The sequence below is a fragment of the Artibeus jamaicensis genome, unplaced genomic scaffold (genome assembly GCF_021234435.1).
Source record: "Artibeus jamaicensis isolate MK-2021 breed Jamaican fruit bat unplaced genomic scaffold, CSHL_Jam_final contig_466, whole genome shotgun sequence".
NCBI lineage: Eukaryota > Metazoa > Chordata > Mammalia > Chiroptera > Phyllostomidae > Artibeus > Artibeus jamaicensis.
The window spans coordinates 18,297,357-18,315,751 of record NW_026521844.1 but is presented as its reverse complement, the minus strand read 5'-3'; the positions used below and the strand labels follow the sequence as shown (position 1 = coordinate 18,315,751).

Below are 18,395 nucleotides of genomic sequence, written 5' to 3'. Positions count from 1 at the left end.
TTCACTCTAGTTAGTTCACTCATCTCCATGGACAGACTCACATACGACCTGAATTACTTCTTTGTCCAAAGTTCTAAAAATGAAATAGGTGGATCGATAGATTCGTAAATTCTAATGACTCAATCAATATTGCTGAATTGCCTTTGTAAAAGTTTTATCACTTTTCTCTTTCACTAAGAATATAGAAGTCCTTTCCAGAAACCCTGACTTATGGCAAATATGACATTTCTCTCTTGAGTTCTGAAAATTTGAAGATTCGCTAAGCAAAAACTGATATCCACCGTTGGTTTACTTTATTTATTTTCTTATTGCTGTTCAAGTACATTTGTCTCCATTTTCACCCCACTACACGCCCCTGCTCCACCCATCCCTGCCTCCCACCCTCGAAACCATGCCCTTTGTCTCTGTCCGTGTGTTTTATTTCATTATTATTGAAGCTGATCCTATTTAATAGGATTAAGGACCACTTATATTTCTTTCCTTATTTGTTATCTACTGATAGCCTTTGACCTTTTTTTTTCTATTTTTCTTACTTGTTCTTTATTGGTCTTTAACAAGAGTAACTTTGGCAGCTCATACCTAACATTTATTGATGTTATTAATGTTACAAGTCAGGCCCTGTTTTAGGTGCACTATGTTTAATTCCAGCCAATAAGGTCATTGTTCTTTCCCATCCTCATTTTATAATGAGGCATGTGAAGAAGACAGATTAAGTACCTTACCTAAGGTAACATAGCCGGTACATTTAGTGTAGTAAGATTAACAGTTCATCTTGTATCTTATAAGCACAATAAACCTATCAAAATGTGTGTCAAAATTGCTGTCGTTGTTTTATCCTTTGTCAGTTAGTTTCATTTGCAGTGGTTTTAGCCTGTTGAGACTATTTGATTCTAATGCTATAAATAAATTGGCTTTTATAGTTTCTGCTTTTGATATCTTGATCAGCTAAAAATTATTTTAAATAAATATTATCCAAACATATATAAACATTCAGACAGGAAAGAAGGATATAAACCAAAAAGTTGTTATATGTTTTCCCTTTTCATAAGCCATGGTCTTACATAGAAAAGTATCTTATTTTCACTATTTATGTTTTTATTTCTTTTGATGGTGGCCCTCTGACTCTGAATAATATGGGTATGTCTCCATTTCTTGATTTACCAACTCTATACAGTAGGTACTGACTTATTGTTATGAAAGATGTGGTATTTTCATTAATTTATCCCTTCCTTTCCTTCTACCTTCCTCCACCTAATTTTTTATAAGAAATATTAATTTTTGTTGTGAGTTCCTGTATAACTTTAATATACTTCAACTTCTATTTCTTGATTTATCAACTTCCAATGGTATGCTTTAAATAAGTGTTTCATTCATAACAGGGGAAATCATACGTAAAAATGGTTATTCTCTATATTCCTTGGATCATAAAATGTCATATTTATGAAGGAATGTTTCACTAGAAGCAGGTCTATCTTTACTCATTTTAATGGAACCAGAAGATCTGTGTGAGTAGAATAAAAGATATTAATATAAAAGATTAGATGAATTATTCTAAGTATATATTTATTTGTATAGCAAAGAGTATATAAATTATGGAGGTAACTAGATTGCTCTTTTTATTGCTATGAATAATTTTGTGATGTATGTAGAACTTTACATATAGAATGTAACTTATACTTTCCTTGTACAGATAAGAAAACAAGCACAGAGAGTTCATGGCTAAGTGTAGTCACTGCAGAGGCCTTGCAGGTTTTGTTTGATTTTGTTTCTACCCAGCATCTACTCACTTTTCCTTTTTGTAGCATTATCACCCTAAGCAATAATCCCACTGTTCCCCCGACTTAGTTTGTGTGCTTCCAAATGAAACTGATTTCACCTTTGAACTCATGAAGCATGTGTCTCAGACCTGAGCAGTACCTTTCCCTGGCTGCAGTGACTAGTTCCACGTGGATCTGGAGTGGCATAGAAATCTATGAGCTATACTGAGATTTGGGCTGGAAATTGGGAGACAGAGAATTTTCCTCTGTTCTTAAAGAATGACACAGCTCTTGGAAGTGAGGGCCACCCTGTGACCACATACGGGAGCTAAATCTGAAGAAGCTGAGTGAGAATAGAAGGAGTCCTGTTCATGCCCCCGGGCCCTCTCCTGAGCCATTTCTATTCCTGCCGTCTAGATGCATCAGCCAACACTGATTCCCCTTTTGTTTACCTGCTTTGGGTTGGTTTCCTGTCAACTGCGATAACTGCACAAGTAATTCCTGGCAATCCTGACACCTGCTCTGTCAACTTAAACCCAGGGTTCCTTCTCCTCAACCAGGCTGCCTCAGAGAGTAATGTCTTGGTTAAGAATCAAAACCACACATCCTTCCTTAGACCTCTTCAGTTTATCTTATGCTTTTTCCCACAACCTACTCAACAATCTTTAGAGATGCAAATCCATTATGTGGAGTTCGCTCCTGCATGAACTAGTATACACATGTGTTTGGGCATGACATTCTCTATACACCTCAAATAGCAGTGTGGTGCAGTGTGGTTAATTTCAAAACTATTACATTAAATAAAGTTACTTTCATTTTAAGATGAACAATTCTGGATCATTTAACCCATACGGATACCACTCACCACGTGCTGCTGTATACAAGACGGTGATTATTAAGTTCAATTATAAATAGTGTCTGAAAATTGGAGTACACTAACATGTAAAATTTTAAAACTATGCAAAGTTCAGAGGATGATTTTGAAGCAAGGAGGTCTGCTGGTGGAAGATGAGACGGTGAACGGAAACGCGCGCCATTCCAAAGGGTCTCTGGAGGCACCACCAAGGGCCACCATGACTAAATCATACTTGATTTCACACCAAAAATGTGTAATTTTTCTTTTTCATGGTACAGAAGAGTTCTATCACTATTTCTAAACTTAAAAAAACCCCACAAACATGGAACTAAAAAAGATAAAACACAGAAGAGGTTTTCATCCATTCTTATGCATTTCGAGTTCATAGACAGTGTTGAAAAGGTTACTACCTAAACAACAAATACACATGTAAAGCCATGGTTGCTACGCTGCACTGGAAGGGGACTGATGGAGGCCAGGGTGTGGGGAGGGGTGGACCAGTGGGCCCTGAAGGAAGAGATGGTGTAAGAAGTAAAAGACTTGATGAGGCAGAAACAGAGGCTGGGAGAAACGATGCTGTGGTGCAAGGACTTGAAGGTACCTGCCACGCATGGTTTAGCGTGCAGAGAGAGAAGGGTAGAGAGACAGATGTTCCAACTAGTAGTCTGAAAGTCACAGAAAACTTTAATAATTTTTAAATAGGGTTTTTTTCTAAGGGAACTAGAAAGAGTGAAAGTAGGTGAAAGAGAGTGTAGGGCTGGGGCATTGAAAAGAGGGTGCATGTGTTAAGTAGATATACAAAAAGAATATCCCGTGCTGTACACTAACTTTAAGAAGCAGGTGAGAAAGAATGGTCAAGAGTACAAAACATGGGTAACTGGGTTAGGTGGAGGCACTGGTGGGCAGACAGCCCATGCCCAGGGCGGTGAGATCTGTCCACTCAGGGGAGGTCAGGGGAGGCTCTGGTGGACTCCAAGGCCCCAGGCAGAAGAAAGCCTGCAGATTCAACATGTGGATATTATTGTGTGTGTCAGGTATTCCTAATGTAAGATCACCTTTACTTTAAAGATGGAATTCTTTAGAGTCACTCTGCTCAATACCTGGATTGCCAAAGCTGGGGGGCACAAGGTTTTGGCTAATGTGGCAAGCCTCTCCTGCCGTGAAGGCGGAGATCTTGATGGCCAGGGAGGGGAGTAGGAAAGGCACTTCCACTAATAGCTGATGTGGACCTGAGGTGACACTAAACAGACTGTTTAAAGCACCCCCCAACTTGTGCTTAATCAGCAGCATCAACGGTTGTCCCCAGAGTCTGCATTTTTAATGCAACTGCTGCAAATGGAAGTGCTGCCCTGGAAAGGCCAGCACTCCCTCTGCTGTGGCGAAGTTGTTCTTCCCTGGCTCATTCGTGCGTCCATGGTTTGGATCTTTGCTCGGCTCTTTATAACTTGGCAGCTCAAACAGTGAAAATAGGAGACTTGGCAGATTTTTTAAAAATTTGAAAAGTGTGTCTTTGATAGTATTTGTATTTCTTGGACAGGGATTCCTGATGTCCTAATTAATTTTCTTGGTGTTTCTTTAAAAGCTTACTTCAGCATTTGTGAATCTGCCGTGGCTTTTGCTCTTAAATTACTCCCATATTTTCCCTGAATGCAAGAAGGGCACTTTTTGGTGGCCGGGTGAAACACGTTTACTTGGAGACTCTTACTTGCGAGTTGCTGAGCTGAGGGGCAGTTCTGGGCAGCATCCTTTCAAAATGTCAGCCGGCAGGAAACAGGAACTGAGCTGCTTCGCTGGGTCCTCCCTCTCGGGACCTGACTTCTAAGAGTCCTTTCTTATTTCATAACACACTTTCAAACATATCTGAAGTAGTTAACATCTTGGATTGAATCCTGTGGTCGCATATAATTGGTGGATAGTTACTTTCCTGTGGTTATTTGACAGTTGCCCAAAATGGTGGTCTTAAATATAAAACCAAGAAGAGACCTCTGACACAGGGAAAGCCACTGAAGTGGCATTTATTGAATATAAATGGTGTCCACTGAGGAGATGAGGAAAGAGCATTCGTTCTCACCTCGAAAAGAAAATTCTTTCAGGATGAAGGAAGAATTATGTGAGCTCTTAGTGAAGCTCTGTCGGCTTCACTTGTCATGTGATAATTTCAAGTTGCTTGTGTTCCTGTCACACGTCATAATTGCATCGAGAAGTGAAAAGAGGATTCTGACTCTCAAGTTCTATTTCCAATTGTTTGCTAAGATTATTATAAACATAATGGTTTCTATTAGTCTATTAACTGGAAAATGACTCGTATAAGGGACATAATTAAATCATATTGATTTGAAATTAAGAAAGCTCACTATGTGCATTTTAGGAACCCTAATTGAATCAGCTAAATATGTACATTGAGAAGAAAATAAATGTTACCTTCTCCATAGTATGCTATAACAGGCTGAAATCATGAAACCTATTAACAGAGTTAGACATTAGGTGCCTAATGAATTATACTCAATACTGGAGATTTTCTTTTGTAACAATTCTTTGAAAGCTAAGCTAGAATTTGTCTGTATCTCTATGACATAATACAAAATATGCTATTAAAAGCAGTAGGAATTATCACCAAGTGGAAGCCTATTTCACATCACCAAAGAAACATTGGCCGAATTCTGGTACTTACTATGTTAGCACTATGGCCACTGCATCATTCAGCACACTCTCCCCAAATAAGAGTGTGTACAGGTCGGGGTCAACATGCAGTTCGTGGAAGATGGCCAGCACTGTCACTAGGAAAAAACACACACAAACATGCAGAGTCAGCTGGGACACAGCCATGGACCTGTACTTGGCTGTGGTCACTCAGGAAAGCATTCACTCAACGCTTATCTCAAATCTGTCCTCTATACCCACAGGGGACCTTTATTCAAAAACTCATCTGATAGGCCACTCCTCTTGCTTAGAGACTTCTCTGGGCTCCCACTGCTTATAGAGAAAATCTGAGCTTCTTGCCCACATTTTCTGTAACCTGCACCCTGTTTACCCCCCAGGATGTCCCTCTGCACCCCTGCCTGCCTCTCCTTTGATGCCTCTCTCAAATCACACTGAACTTACCATAATTACCCCCCAAGAAAATGGTGAAGTTTTTTTAACTACCTTTGCATTTGGGTTCCCTTTACCAGGACAGCAACTTCTTTCCCATCCATGTGCTACCATCCCCCCATTTCTTAAATACATAAACACACGCACATTTGCATGCACACACACACATTCTTGCTATAAAAAACTCAATTTAATCTTTTAAAGCCTCTCAAGTGTTTCCCTGACCACTGAGACCTGTCTCACTCCTTTTTTGATCCCAGCATTTGCATTAAATCACAGAACTTATCACAGAAGAGACTGTGAGCTCCCAAGGGTTAGGACCAATCTTTGCAACACAGGGTACTTGGCAAATGCTCAGTGAGTATTTGATGCGCGAATGACCAAGTGAATGAATGAATAAATGAATGTTTTGTAGTGATCTACTCCAGTGAAGGAACAGGTACACGGCACCTGGCTCTTGTTCTCTCCTGAGGTCAATCTCATCTGCAAAGAGGGACTCATTATTCCTAAGAGCAAGACCTAAGGATGTGTTTCTGGTGGGCTGCCACGAACTCGAACGAAGCACCTGTGAGTACATCAGGACAGGAAATAATCGCATGCTGATTATCTGTGCTCATCAAAACTGTGTAGTGTCTTGTCATTTGAAACAGTTATGCAAAGTGTGAACAGCCATCATTAGGAAAGTGATTCATTGAGTTGATTGCCAAAGGGGAAAAAAGGGTGATTGAAAATAATACTGATGGTAAATTTTTAAGGCAGAGTGGGCATTTTAATTTCTGTTCTTTCCTTTCCTATTTTATGGGCTGTGAAGTTAATAACTATGTTGTATAAAAAGTGCTATGGGAGGGGGAAGCTGAGTTTGAAGGTTTTATACATAGGGTCAAGAAGTTTGGTACTTGTCCTGTGTGAAGTGGAGCCAGGAAAGGGTTTAGTCTTTAGGGTAGCACTATCTAGTTCAAACTTTAGAGATGAACTCAGGCAGCAGGGCAGTGAACACAAGAGATGTGTAGCTAGAAGGTTTCCCAAATTTCCCTGCAAGAGAGAAGTTTAACCAAAACAGGAAGAGTCCTTGATTCAGGCTCCTAAACTCCTGTTCATCCACCAGCCTGACTCTTCATAGGTCAGTGACCACGGTGCTTGGTACTTTCCTCATTCATTGGTTCTCACCTTCTCTAGCACAGTGATAGAATATAGTAAGTCTTTAATGAGTGAATGAATAAAAAGAAATATCAGGCAGGGTAAAGCCCAGGAAACAAAGCCCCCATAGTATTTACGATGGAGAACTGGTGGATCTTGGTGCTAGAGACAGCAGAGAGTGACTCTGGTGTTCAATCCTGGGCAATTGGGAGATGGTGCAGCATAAGAGAAATTAGTGTGTGGAACAGGGGATCCAGTAAGTTTGGTTTCAGACATACTGATTCAAATAGCCAGGTGGAATTTCAAGTGGAAATTTAAATAAGAAAGATGGAAATAAAAAAAACTGAAATAAAGGACATAAGAAAGAATTTGGAGGCTATAAGCATATAGATGAAACATAAGGCCACAGAGTGGGAGTGATTGCCAGAGTAAGGTATACAGAAAGAGAAGAGAGTTCATGTGAGATCTTAGAGGGACATTTATAGATAACAGGTGATAGGGAAAAAGAAGCATGAATACGTGTGGCATACTTGCTAGTCATGATCCTAAGCATGAACAAATCAGCTGGAAACCTTACCTAGCACAAATTTCTGTAAACATATTTTTACTTACTAAAAATTTATCCCAGAAGAAGGAGTATTAAACTCAACAACGAGATTTGGGATAGCAAAGGCAACAGAAATAAAACATCAGGAACTGGCATGACAGTTAGTGAGATCCCATTTTACCATAGAATCAATTTTATGATTGTAGCTAAATAGGTCCTTCATCGTGATAGGCAAAGTTGCAGGTGGTGGTGGGAGAGGCAGAAATGACCTCTGTTAAGCAATCTCTCTCTGTGTGGGACAGAGTCAGGACCCTACATCAAATCAAAACAAAGATGCTTCAGCTGGGGAGGGGAGCACTAATTAATAGCATTTTTCTTTTGCTAGCATCTTGTGGAATAAGAGTAAAGTTCTTCTTAAATTAGAAAATTCTACCACGTCAGGTGTACTGTTGACTGTAGTTTCTGCAGTTCCTTCTTTGTATTTGCAAACTCTGAAAATACTATGACTTTTCATTCCTCCACAAGGATGGAGATAAGGCCCTTGGCAGCTTCCCCACGTCCCTGACTGTAGAGGCCGCCCTGTGCTGGGACGGGCCCCGCTTCTTTCCAGTCAGAACTTGGGGTCTTTGGAGGGAAGGCTTTTAATTACATGTCCAGTTTTGTTCAAAATGGTTCTAACATTCCCACAATTCCTTTGGCACAAAGAACTGAACTCCCATTCATAAACGTGATCCCACACAGAAGAGAAAGCTATTACTTTTCCCATTCCCATCTACCCTGCAGAGAAACAAAATAGTTCAAACTGAAGCCAGGCAGTGTGTCCTACAAGAGGGAGTATGTGCTGGGACCACAAATGAGTTGAATAGGTGAGTGAGGAAATGAGCCACCCACTCTTGCTGCTGAGCTTAGGGCTTTTAAAAGGCCATTTAATTAGTTTGCTGGCAGGGCTAAGGCTTATACACGACGGTCCCAGAGTCTCTGTGGCGCCTTCCCAGGAGAGAACCTTTTGGAGCAGCTGTGGACATGCTCACACCAGCTCTGCCCACACCCTGATTGGCAAGGACAGTATGTGCCTGAGACTGGGCTCAAACTCAATGCTTATTTAGACGATGCTTCTCCTGACAGCATGAGAAGAACACTCCAGACACTGCATGGATAGCAAGGGGAGAAGACAATCTGAATATAACAGGGTAGCTGGTCTTTTTTTTACCTCTGTCACACTTTAGTTCTACACACCTCCTGGAGGCAGATTCTGATATCTCACTTGGGACTTGGGGCTCCTTCTCCACACACCCTTTTCCTACCAGACTTTTGAGCTAGAAAAAAATCCACTTTATCTCTTACATTGGTAGTAAGGGGCATACTCATATAAAACCTTATGCTCAAATACATGAGCACAGTCACAAATACACACACACACTACACACACGAGCACCTCTAGGTAAGAATGGGATCTCCAGAGATATCTGAGAAACCATTTCAACAAACAGCAAGGGCTGTGGGGAGTGAATGAGGAGGCTGTGGTGTAGACTGAACTTCTGAGAAGCGGGTGATAAGGAATGGGTCAGAAAAAAGAACAGCCTGCAGGGTAGAAAGCCCACATGTAACGATCCTACCTGGAGATAAAAAGTACAGATGGCCTGACCCTACCAGCACCTCAGTGTATGGACTCTTAAAGAATATTTTGCAATTTTTTAAATAGCTGGCTTTTTACCTACCCGCTTTCTTGATCTTCTTTCAGTCACTTCTAAGTCTTCAGGGTGATTTAGTGATGGTCCCTTCCCTAGAACCTCCAAGAGCAAGCTCTCCCTCCCATATTTTCCTGGTGTTTTACAAGGAATTTAAATTTGAAATGATATTTAACACAGCAACTCTCGACAACCTGGCACAAGACCTGCCTGGGTCTGTGGACAGCACCACATGGCGGTCCCTACCCCTGTGGCTTCCGGCCTCATCTCCCTGGAGAGCACTATCTGGGCGGTTCTGTCAACATCAGTATGACACTTCTCTCCGACACATGTAGAATCAAAAATGTCTCAGGCTCGAGCAGCCGAATCATGTCAGGCTTAACAGGTGGAAAACACAGGTATTCTCATAAACGAGGTAGCATTTTTCCATTTCCAAAAGTAATGATTGTGAAATGTGTTTCCTTTTTCTCAGAGGGAGAATGGAAGAGGAAATTGTTCTGTAACTTTCTTCACTTTTCTCCTAGTGAGATTTTCAAAAGAGGCTTCCAAAAAACTTGAGGCTGGAATACTGAAATTATTTTCAGCCTAAACTTTTTCAGTGAAGACTTGGCAACAGAATTGGTGCATGCATGGACTGATTTCGTAAGTCTGCCAATTATATCCTAGAAACACAACTGGAAATCCTAAGTCTTCTGAAATAGGTCAGAGAAGCAATGCCAAACCCAGAGAGCTAATCACTAGATGTTACTTGGTTGAGGTCATTCTAAATCAGAAGTTACATAAAACATCACGAATGATTTAACTCGAGCAGGGGTGTCCAACCCATGGTCTCAGGGCTGCACGCAGCCCAGGAAGGCTGTGAATGTGGCCCAACACAAAATCATAAAGTTACTTAAAATCTTTTTTTGGCTCATCAGTTTTTGTTAGTGTTTATGCAATTTAATGTGTGGTCCAAGACAACTTCTCCTCTTCCAGCATGGCCCAGAGATGCCAAAAGGCTGGACACCCCTGCAAGCATTGCAATTTTATTTTGGCCATTATTATGATGTATCATTATGGCACAGACCAAGCAGTAGAGAAAATACTATATGCAAGCCCACTATTGCAGCCCTCCTCATCAGGGGTCCTTGGGAGAAAGAAGCTCTAGTGGTTTCCAAGTATGGCCCAGGGACCCCTGAGGTTCCTGAGACCTCTCTTGGAAGATCCCCACGGTCAAAAACATTTTCAGAATTATATAAGAATGTTACTTGCATTTTTTCATACTTATTTCTTTATCTGTGCACAGTGGAATTTTTCAGAGGCTATAGGATGTGTGGTAATGCAATTGATTACAGAAGCAGATGTGAGAATCCAGCTGTCTTCTATTTCACCAAACATCAAAGAGATTTCCAAAAATGTAAAACAATGTCACTCTTCTTGGTAAATGCTTTGTTTTGGAAATAAATTTCTCTTTCATACAGATATGTTATTTAACATGTAAATGATTTGTGATTATTTTAAATAAATCAATAAAATGCTTACTTTCTTTGAAATTCTACTATGGTAGGCATTGCTAGTACAATACACATAAACAAAAACTCCTTGTGGGGAGCTGTTCCTAATCTGGAAGATCTGTAAAGGGTTGTGACACCAGAAAGCTTCAGGACCATGGTCTTAAGGCATTAGCTCTATGTAATGGGTTAACTTTATGCATTAATAATAATACTAGCTAAGCATCATTTTTTTAAATTTTTTTAATTTTTAATTTAATTATTTTTCAAGTACAGTTTTCTATTTCTCCCATCCCAGCCCCACCCCGCCCCATGCTCCCCACCTCCCTCCCATTTCCACCCCCCTTAGTTCTTGTCTCTGTGTCTTTTATACTTGTTCCTCTAAATCCCTCCCCTTTCTCCCCTTAAATTCCCTCCCCTCTCCCCTCTGGTAGCTGTCCCTGTTTTCTAGCTAAGCATCATTTTTGAAAGAGGTGACAAGAATAGCCCCTCCAGTTATTTTCTGTTGAGCTTAATTGTCTTGTTGGATTCCTGTTTTGAGAGACTCCCTACATCTAAGTATATTAGCATATTTGGCCACACAACAAACAGTTAATTGTTTTGGCACGATGTAGATGACTTCTACTAACTCTTCAATGAGGAAATTATTCTTTTCATAGTAAGTCCAGTAGTGCATTTCTGGAATCACATTTCAGTCACTAGTATTTGTATCTGTGCATGTCCTCTTAGGGGAGGTATGTGTTTGCAGAGAGAGATTCTTTCTTCAATACCTGGCTGCACACTAAAAATGCCGCATTCATAGGCCCTTCCCTTGATGTCAAACCCGGTTTTCCAAAACAATCTACTTCCTCTTTTGCTTAAAAACCAAAGTGGAGTCTTTAGCAGTCACTGAGAGTATAAAAAGGTATTCAGAAGATCATGATGCTTGACATTATAGAAAAATAAGTAACATATATAAAGAATAGAAAGCAAGAAACCTGAGAATAAAGTGAGCGGGGGGATGTTTTTTTCCGGATACCGTACTTGGGAACTTATGAGGTGAAACCTGCTGGCACATTTGCTAGTGCTTTACAAATTTCCTCTAATGTATCACCAACAGAAATATTCTAAATTTTTGTACAGAAGACAAACATTGGACAAACACCCAGTCTTCCCCGCAGTGGGGTGTCAGGAGCCACGGCGCAGTTTGGTGGGGAGCCTGCAGTATGCCCAGTACCTGAGTGAACACGACTCGCCCTGTTGCACAAGCATTCTCTGGTCCAGACCGTTTATGGCTGAAGCCCCTGCCATTTTACAAAATAAACATGGTAGGCAATGGTTTCCTTGCAAATCATGAAGCAGATTCAGAGAAAAGCTCAGTGAAGTCATGAAGCCGCCGAAGTTTGGATGGGTCATTAGGAAATCAAAGTTTAGAAATGAAAATATGACTGCGACCCATTTAGTGTAGTAACTATGGAAAGAGACTATTGTGTTAGTCATGATCATGGTGCCCATCAAATAAGCAGACTTCACAGATGAATTTTTCTGCTGCTGCAACATGATGAAACAAGCTGCGGATCCAGACCCGATGGACATCACAGGCAGTTCTAAAGTGGAGGGTGACTACTCCTGATTTCTAAGCAGATTAGCAAAGCTGCTAAGGGTAAATGAGAGGAATGTTGAGAAGAATGGATATTGGATCTGTGTGAGAGGGAGGAGGAAAATACAGGGAGAAAGGACTCGTGTGATTCCACTCCTTCCTGCCATCACTCTGGGTCATCGACCAAAAAACAGCCCACCCCTGCAAGGAAGTCCATGCCCTGTGCCTGGGAGCCGTTTCTGTGTTATCTTACACACGAGAGGGACGGTGCAGGTATAATTAAGTCTATCTTAAAACAGGCAGATTGTATGTGTCTATTTGGGTGACTCCAACTCATCACATGAGTCCTTAAAAGCTGATAGAATTCTTTGCTTGGAGTCAGGGAGATACAGCAGAAGAGAGACTGAAAGAAAAAAAAAAAAAGAAGTCAGGAAGGCTCCAGGTATGAGAAGGATTTCACACACCATTGTGTGAAAGAGATGTAGGGACTCACTTGTGAGGACCAAAAAAAGGCCTTTGGGAACCAAGGTGTCCCCCAGCTTTCAGCCAGCAAGGAAACAGCACCCCAGTTCTACACTGCAAGGAACTGGATTCTGCCAACAATCTGAGCGAATGTGGAAGTGAGCAGATTCTTCCTCGGGCTTCTTCATGAAAGCCCAGTCAGTCGGCACCTTGATTTTGGCCTTGCGAGACCCACAGTGGAGAAGCCAGTGGAGTCAATTTGGACTGCCGACCTACAGTGAGATAATAATTTATGTTGTCTTACACGCAATGTCTGTGGTCATTGGTTACAGCACCCCGACCAAGGAGTCCGATCTGCTCCCCTCTCACAGAGTGGCTACAGAGAGGTGGGAGGTGAGGCCCCTGTAGTGAGTGCTCAATACCTGAGTTACTGAATAGGGATGTGGCTGGAATGATCCCTTATAAATACAGTCCTCCTCGCCCTTACACCACCACTGGCAAAAAAGAAGCTGCTTAGAGAAATCCATGTTTTAGATCATGATTAGCGAGGAAAGACCTGGACTAATGAGAAGGCTGTGTGTTTGTGGATATGTGTGCCAGCAGGGCCTTCTGGGCTGACTAATTATCCCTGTGTGTCGCCCTCGGTGTGCCAACATCATCACACCCAACACATCACTCATTCATTCAGAATGTATCCTCTTATAGCTTATCAGATCACTTTGCTTTCCAGAGTTTATGCTCTCTGTGCTACACTGTTGAGCTGAGGAGAGAATGACGAGGCCCAAGCCAGGATGCCAGGTCAGCACAACCGGGCAGGCCAAGTCTGAGGACGGCCACAGCGCGGCTCTGAGAGAAAAGCAAGAAGTAGCCATGTTTGTGTTTTTATTTGTACTTTTTGTGTGTTTTATAAAAGTTCTACAATAAGCATGCATTATGTTTAGAATCAGAAAGGACAAAATACCATTTTAAAATTGGCAAAACTTGCCCTGGCTGGCATAGCTCAGTCGATTGAGCATGGACTGCAAACCGAAGGGTTGCAGGTTTGATTCCCAGTCAGGGCACATGCCTGGGTTGCGGGCCAGGTTTCCAGTGGGGGCCATGTAAGAGGTAACCTCACACTGATGTTTCTTCTCTCTCTCTCTCTCTCTCTTTCTTCCTCCCTTCCCCTCTCTAAAAAATAAATAAGTCTTTTAAAAAATTGGCAAAACTTAATGAGGAGACAAATTGTAGAACTTTGAGTCCATTTTCATGGCCCGAGATGCACTGGGGCAGACCCTCCCCTTTACAGCCTGCTCAGGGCTTCCTCCCGGGCTTCCAGACTGCTGGGTCCTCTGTGTGACATGGCACTTCCGGTGGAAACGTCTTGTCTCTCTAAGTGTTTTCTCTTCCTTTCCGTGGGAAACTGGTTTCTCCTGCTTTCCCTGCAACACCTCTAGCCTCTCTTTTTCTCTCCTTTGTAAACCTGTCCTTTTAATATAGAGACTGCCCAGGAATACCTTGTCAGGCCCCCTTGCATTCTATAGACTCTCCCTGGGAAATCTCATCCACACTCAATAACCTCAATTTCCAGCCCATCCTTTCTTGTCCATCAGGTACAGACTCCCATATTCAGCCACTTCCAAGACAACTCCACTTGGTGCCCTTCTGAAACAAATACTTATTAAGCACCAACTGTGTGGCTAGCACTGGGTTAGGATGGTCCACAGATCCTTTGCCCTTTAACCAGCCTCAGTTAGCCTGCTACCCTTGCTCTTGAATTACCTGTCTCAATGAATGGCGTCATCACCAACCCAGAAGCTTTTTGTTTGTGTTTAAAAAAAATGTTGTGGTTTATCTTGTTTGCAATGGAAACAATCTCTGGCTTTAGAGGATATAATATTAAGAGGCAAGCTCCACTTTGCAGTTCAGTAGTTTCAAGGTCAGTCAAGGAAAGAAAAAGAAACCAGTTCTAGAGGTGCTATATTACATCAGATCCTGCAGCATATGAACTAGCTTTGTCATATCTGAAACTTTAGCCCTCTACAGTAAGCCTTTCTGGACTAAGAAATAATGTAAGAATGCAGAAGTTCAGGAGCAAATAAATGCTGCTTTCTTACGTGAAAGCAGCACTTTAACAAACAACTGCTAAGAAACGGCCTGCAAGAATTTTAACTTTTCTTTGATCTGGTCCTCTCAGATGAAAAGCTGGTCATCACTATTATCAGTTGTTCATCTATGTGTTTGTCAATGCCTTTCACAGTTTCTGGCAAGAAGGAGGCAATTAATTCTGTCAACTGAATGAGTGAGTGAATGAATGAAACTCAAAGGTCATATACCATGTAATGAACTCCCTCTGTTTATCTTATATTCTTCCATTTTGACTGGTCACTTCTTAGCCCACTCACTGACCTGATAGTGCTAGTTATAAAATTGTCTCCATTTCAGTTCAAAATAGTAAAGTGAACAGCAGTGTTTTTTCATCTTCTGTAAAAGTCAGTCCAGGTAAAAGGCTGGTCCCTGTACTTTCCTGGCTGTGTTCTAGGAGAAGGGAAGCCACTGTTCAATGATTCCTCACCCAAGGGGCCTCAGTGAGGAAGCTGTGTACAGCAAGGGGACCTGATCCTAGTCTGGGTGACTAATGGGTGCTCTCCTTGCCCTTCAGGCATCTCACGCTTAGGGAGGCACTCCCTTTCAGGGTGGTGCAAGTACTCATTCTGACCCTGAACATGAGTACCCAATGGTGTTAATGTCAGGTAGCCAAACTGAGCTTTTCAGGGAACCAGACAGCCTCCCGTCCAAGGGAATGCTCTCTAAGAATTTCCTAATCCAACTTGCCACCATGTGCAACATCTTCTTTAACACATAAATGGAATGGATGCTCTGGAAACTGACTTTTGAAACTGTCTTGCAGGTCTTTCTTTTGGTGTTGCTGAGAATGAGCTCCTTTTATTGAAACAGAGCCATTGTGTTCCTTTAGAGCAGCGAGCGGGAGAGGTCGGTCAGCCACAGCTGTTCTCCAGCTGCCCATAGAGCTGCTGAATTGCTTCAGACTTTCAGTGTGTTCTTGAAATCCCATCCTCAGAACACCTGGAGTCTTGTTTTACCCACTTTCCATATCCTGAAGCACATACAATGGTTGGTTGTCAGCTATGATCTTCTCCTATTCTGTCCTGTGGAGCCAACTTTCCATAACTGAGCTTCCAGGTTTTTGAAGTAAGAACTTGGTCATTCACAACTCTGTCCCAACATAGAGATAATGGTGGGGAACTTGACTCTGACGTCAAGCCAACCTGTTCAGATCCCAGTTGTCATGCAAATGAACTTGGTGACCTTGAGCCAGTTATTTCACTAAGTTTTCAGTAATCTTCATCAGCAAAATGAAGACAGAGACGTTCTCATTTTTAAAGAAGGATTCAGTGGAATAATTTATGTGAAGTGCCCAGCATATTGTAGCTCAATTCATGGCAGTTACTATTACTGTTATTATTCATGTCATCAAACTATCAGAGCGTTTGTCTATTATAAAATGAATGATAGCTTCTACCTATGCATTTCCCCTTTGACACTCACAAATGACCTCCCGAAGCAAAGATAGATATTATCAAGCAGAGAAGTGGTGAAAATTCTTCTCCACCTTCCTCCTTTCTCAAAAACTACCCCTTGAAATTTTGCATTTGGAAAAAAGAACTAATTCCAATATAGTGTGCATTCATTTTATCTCTCTGAGTCTCATGGTCCCCATGTAAAAATGAGGTCAAGCAAGATTATATTTAAGGTACTCCCAAAGCTAAGTTTCTATGGTTTTGAGACCCAAAGTCCAAACTGTAGACTCTAGATGTGGAGTGTGCATATTTCCTAATTATTCTGCTTGAGCCCCAGTGCAAGACTGAGGTCAGGAGTTTCAGAGCAGCGAGTGAAAATAGTGTTGAGGACAAATGATCATGAGTCTGATTCTTCTCTGGATGAGTGAGGAGCAAGCCATCATAACAGCAAGTACATGTGCCCTTGCTTTGACCCTAATTTCCAGGATTGTCAAGCCAGGACATGTACACAGGGTGCCTGATCCCAGGCAGTCTCAGTAATGTTGAGCAGGTCATGTTGTCTATGGCCCTGGATGAGAGTGAAAAACCTACTCACAGGGCCATCTCTTATAGGAGAGCAATGTGCTTCGTAGTTCCTGAAACTACCGTATTACCTTCTTCAACCAAGGAAAATATTGGCTTGAGGCTGGGGAGCTTTTCCAGAACCCTCTTCCCACAAGGGTGGTCCAGGTGTCCATGAGTTCCTTCCTCTTTGATTACAGGACTGTCTAGACTACCTGTTTTACCTTTAAACTTACTGCCAGTTGCTGTCCTACATCCCCCTCTGGACTGGAGCTTCCTGAAGGCAGGGTTAATGTCTGCTTTATCACCCCTCCCTCTGTCCCTCCTACAGGCCTAGCACATAGCTGGTGCTGAATAAATGTTTGCTAAATGAAATCAATAACAAAATGAGAACTTGACTGTTGGGTTTCATTTTTTTCATATCACAGTTAAACAGGGTGAGGCAAAAGTAGGTTTACAGCCCTGGCTGGTGTAGCTCAGTGGATTGAGCATGGGCCTGTGAAGCAAAGGGTCATCGGTTCGATTCCCAGTCAGGGCACGTGCCTGGGTAGCAGGCCAGTTCCCAGTGGGGGACACATGAGAGGCAACCACACATTGATGTTTCTCTCCCACTCTTTCTCCTTCCCTTCTCCTCTCTCTAAAAAATAAATAAATATTTTTTAAAGTAGGTTTACAGTTGTGGGTACACAACGTACAGAGTATTATTATTTATTAATTATTGTACTATTTTCCATGCGAACATGGGAAACCTACTTTTGTCCCACTCTATCTTTTAAAGAATAGTAGTGGTACAAGACTAAGAATACTGTAAATACTTTATCTCCCACCTCTGTGACGTACGACCCTTGTAAACTGAAATAAATCACTTAAGTTTGGAGCCTCTCAGTTCCTTAGAGTGGAGATAGTTAACTGGCAGTGGGGATAATCCAATCAGATGGCATATGCGCGCCCTGTTGAATAATACACTCCCCAGACAGTAAAATTCTTTCAGAGCTTTTCATTGCTGCCAATATGTGGCTTTGGACAGCCCCTAAACACTGACTCAAGTGTACCATGACTCTGATGGATAGAATTGGGTGTGTTACTGACTTTAGAGCTGCTAGCAATTAACTAAAGTCAATAATATATTTTGATCGCATAGATGTCAGTGTCTTGCCAAAAAAAAACAAACCAGTTTAGTTATCTAGGGAAACAGAAATCTTGGATTTTGTATCAATCTTTCATTGACTTATTATAAACTTCTGAGAAAAATCCCAACATTTCTCTGCCCCTCAATAATGTCACCGAAGAAATGGATCTTCTCTATCCACGAACACTATAAAAATAACTGAAATACTGGGCACGGAAGCTATTTAAGTTCTTTGGAAGAAATACGTAATAAAAATCTAAGTTGTTATTTTAATTTCTGAGTGAATTTGCTTAAGAATAGACCCTCGGTTTACATGATGGTGTTTTACAGACCTGGGTTTATGGAGAGGTTTTGAAACTGATGTTATCCCAGTGTGTTTGACGTGGAATTGGACAGACACAGAAAAACATGGTCAAGTGCTCCTAAGTGGCACTGAGTGCAGGTTTGGAACCCAGCTTGCACAGTAAAAATGGCTAGTCTGTCTGCAGTCCCTGGAAGTATTCTGCCTTCGATGGGAAGTATGCTGGCTTTCTCACAGAGGTACCCCCCACCTCTGGAAATCAATGGAAATATATGAA

General features: G+C 41.7%; 1 protein-coding gene across 1 annotated transcript in view; it reads right to left on the bottom strand.

The window, feature by feature from the left end:
- SLC9A9 (solute carrier family 9 member A9) overlaps window positions 1–18,395 on the bottom strand; it is a 529,357-nt gene that overhangs the window by 358,934 nt on the left and 152,028 nt on the right. Inside the window, exon 6 of the mRNA XM_037153405.2 lies at window positions 5,285–5,390. Within this exon, the coding sequence (XP_037009300.1) occupies window positions 5,285–5,390 (106 nt within the window). The remainder of the gene's footprint in view (window positions 1–5,284; window positions 5,391–18,395) is intronic.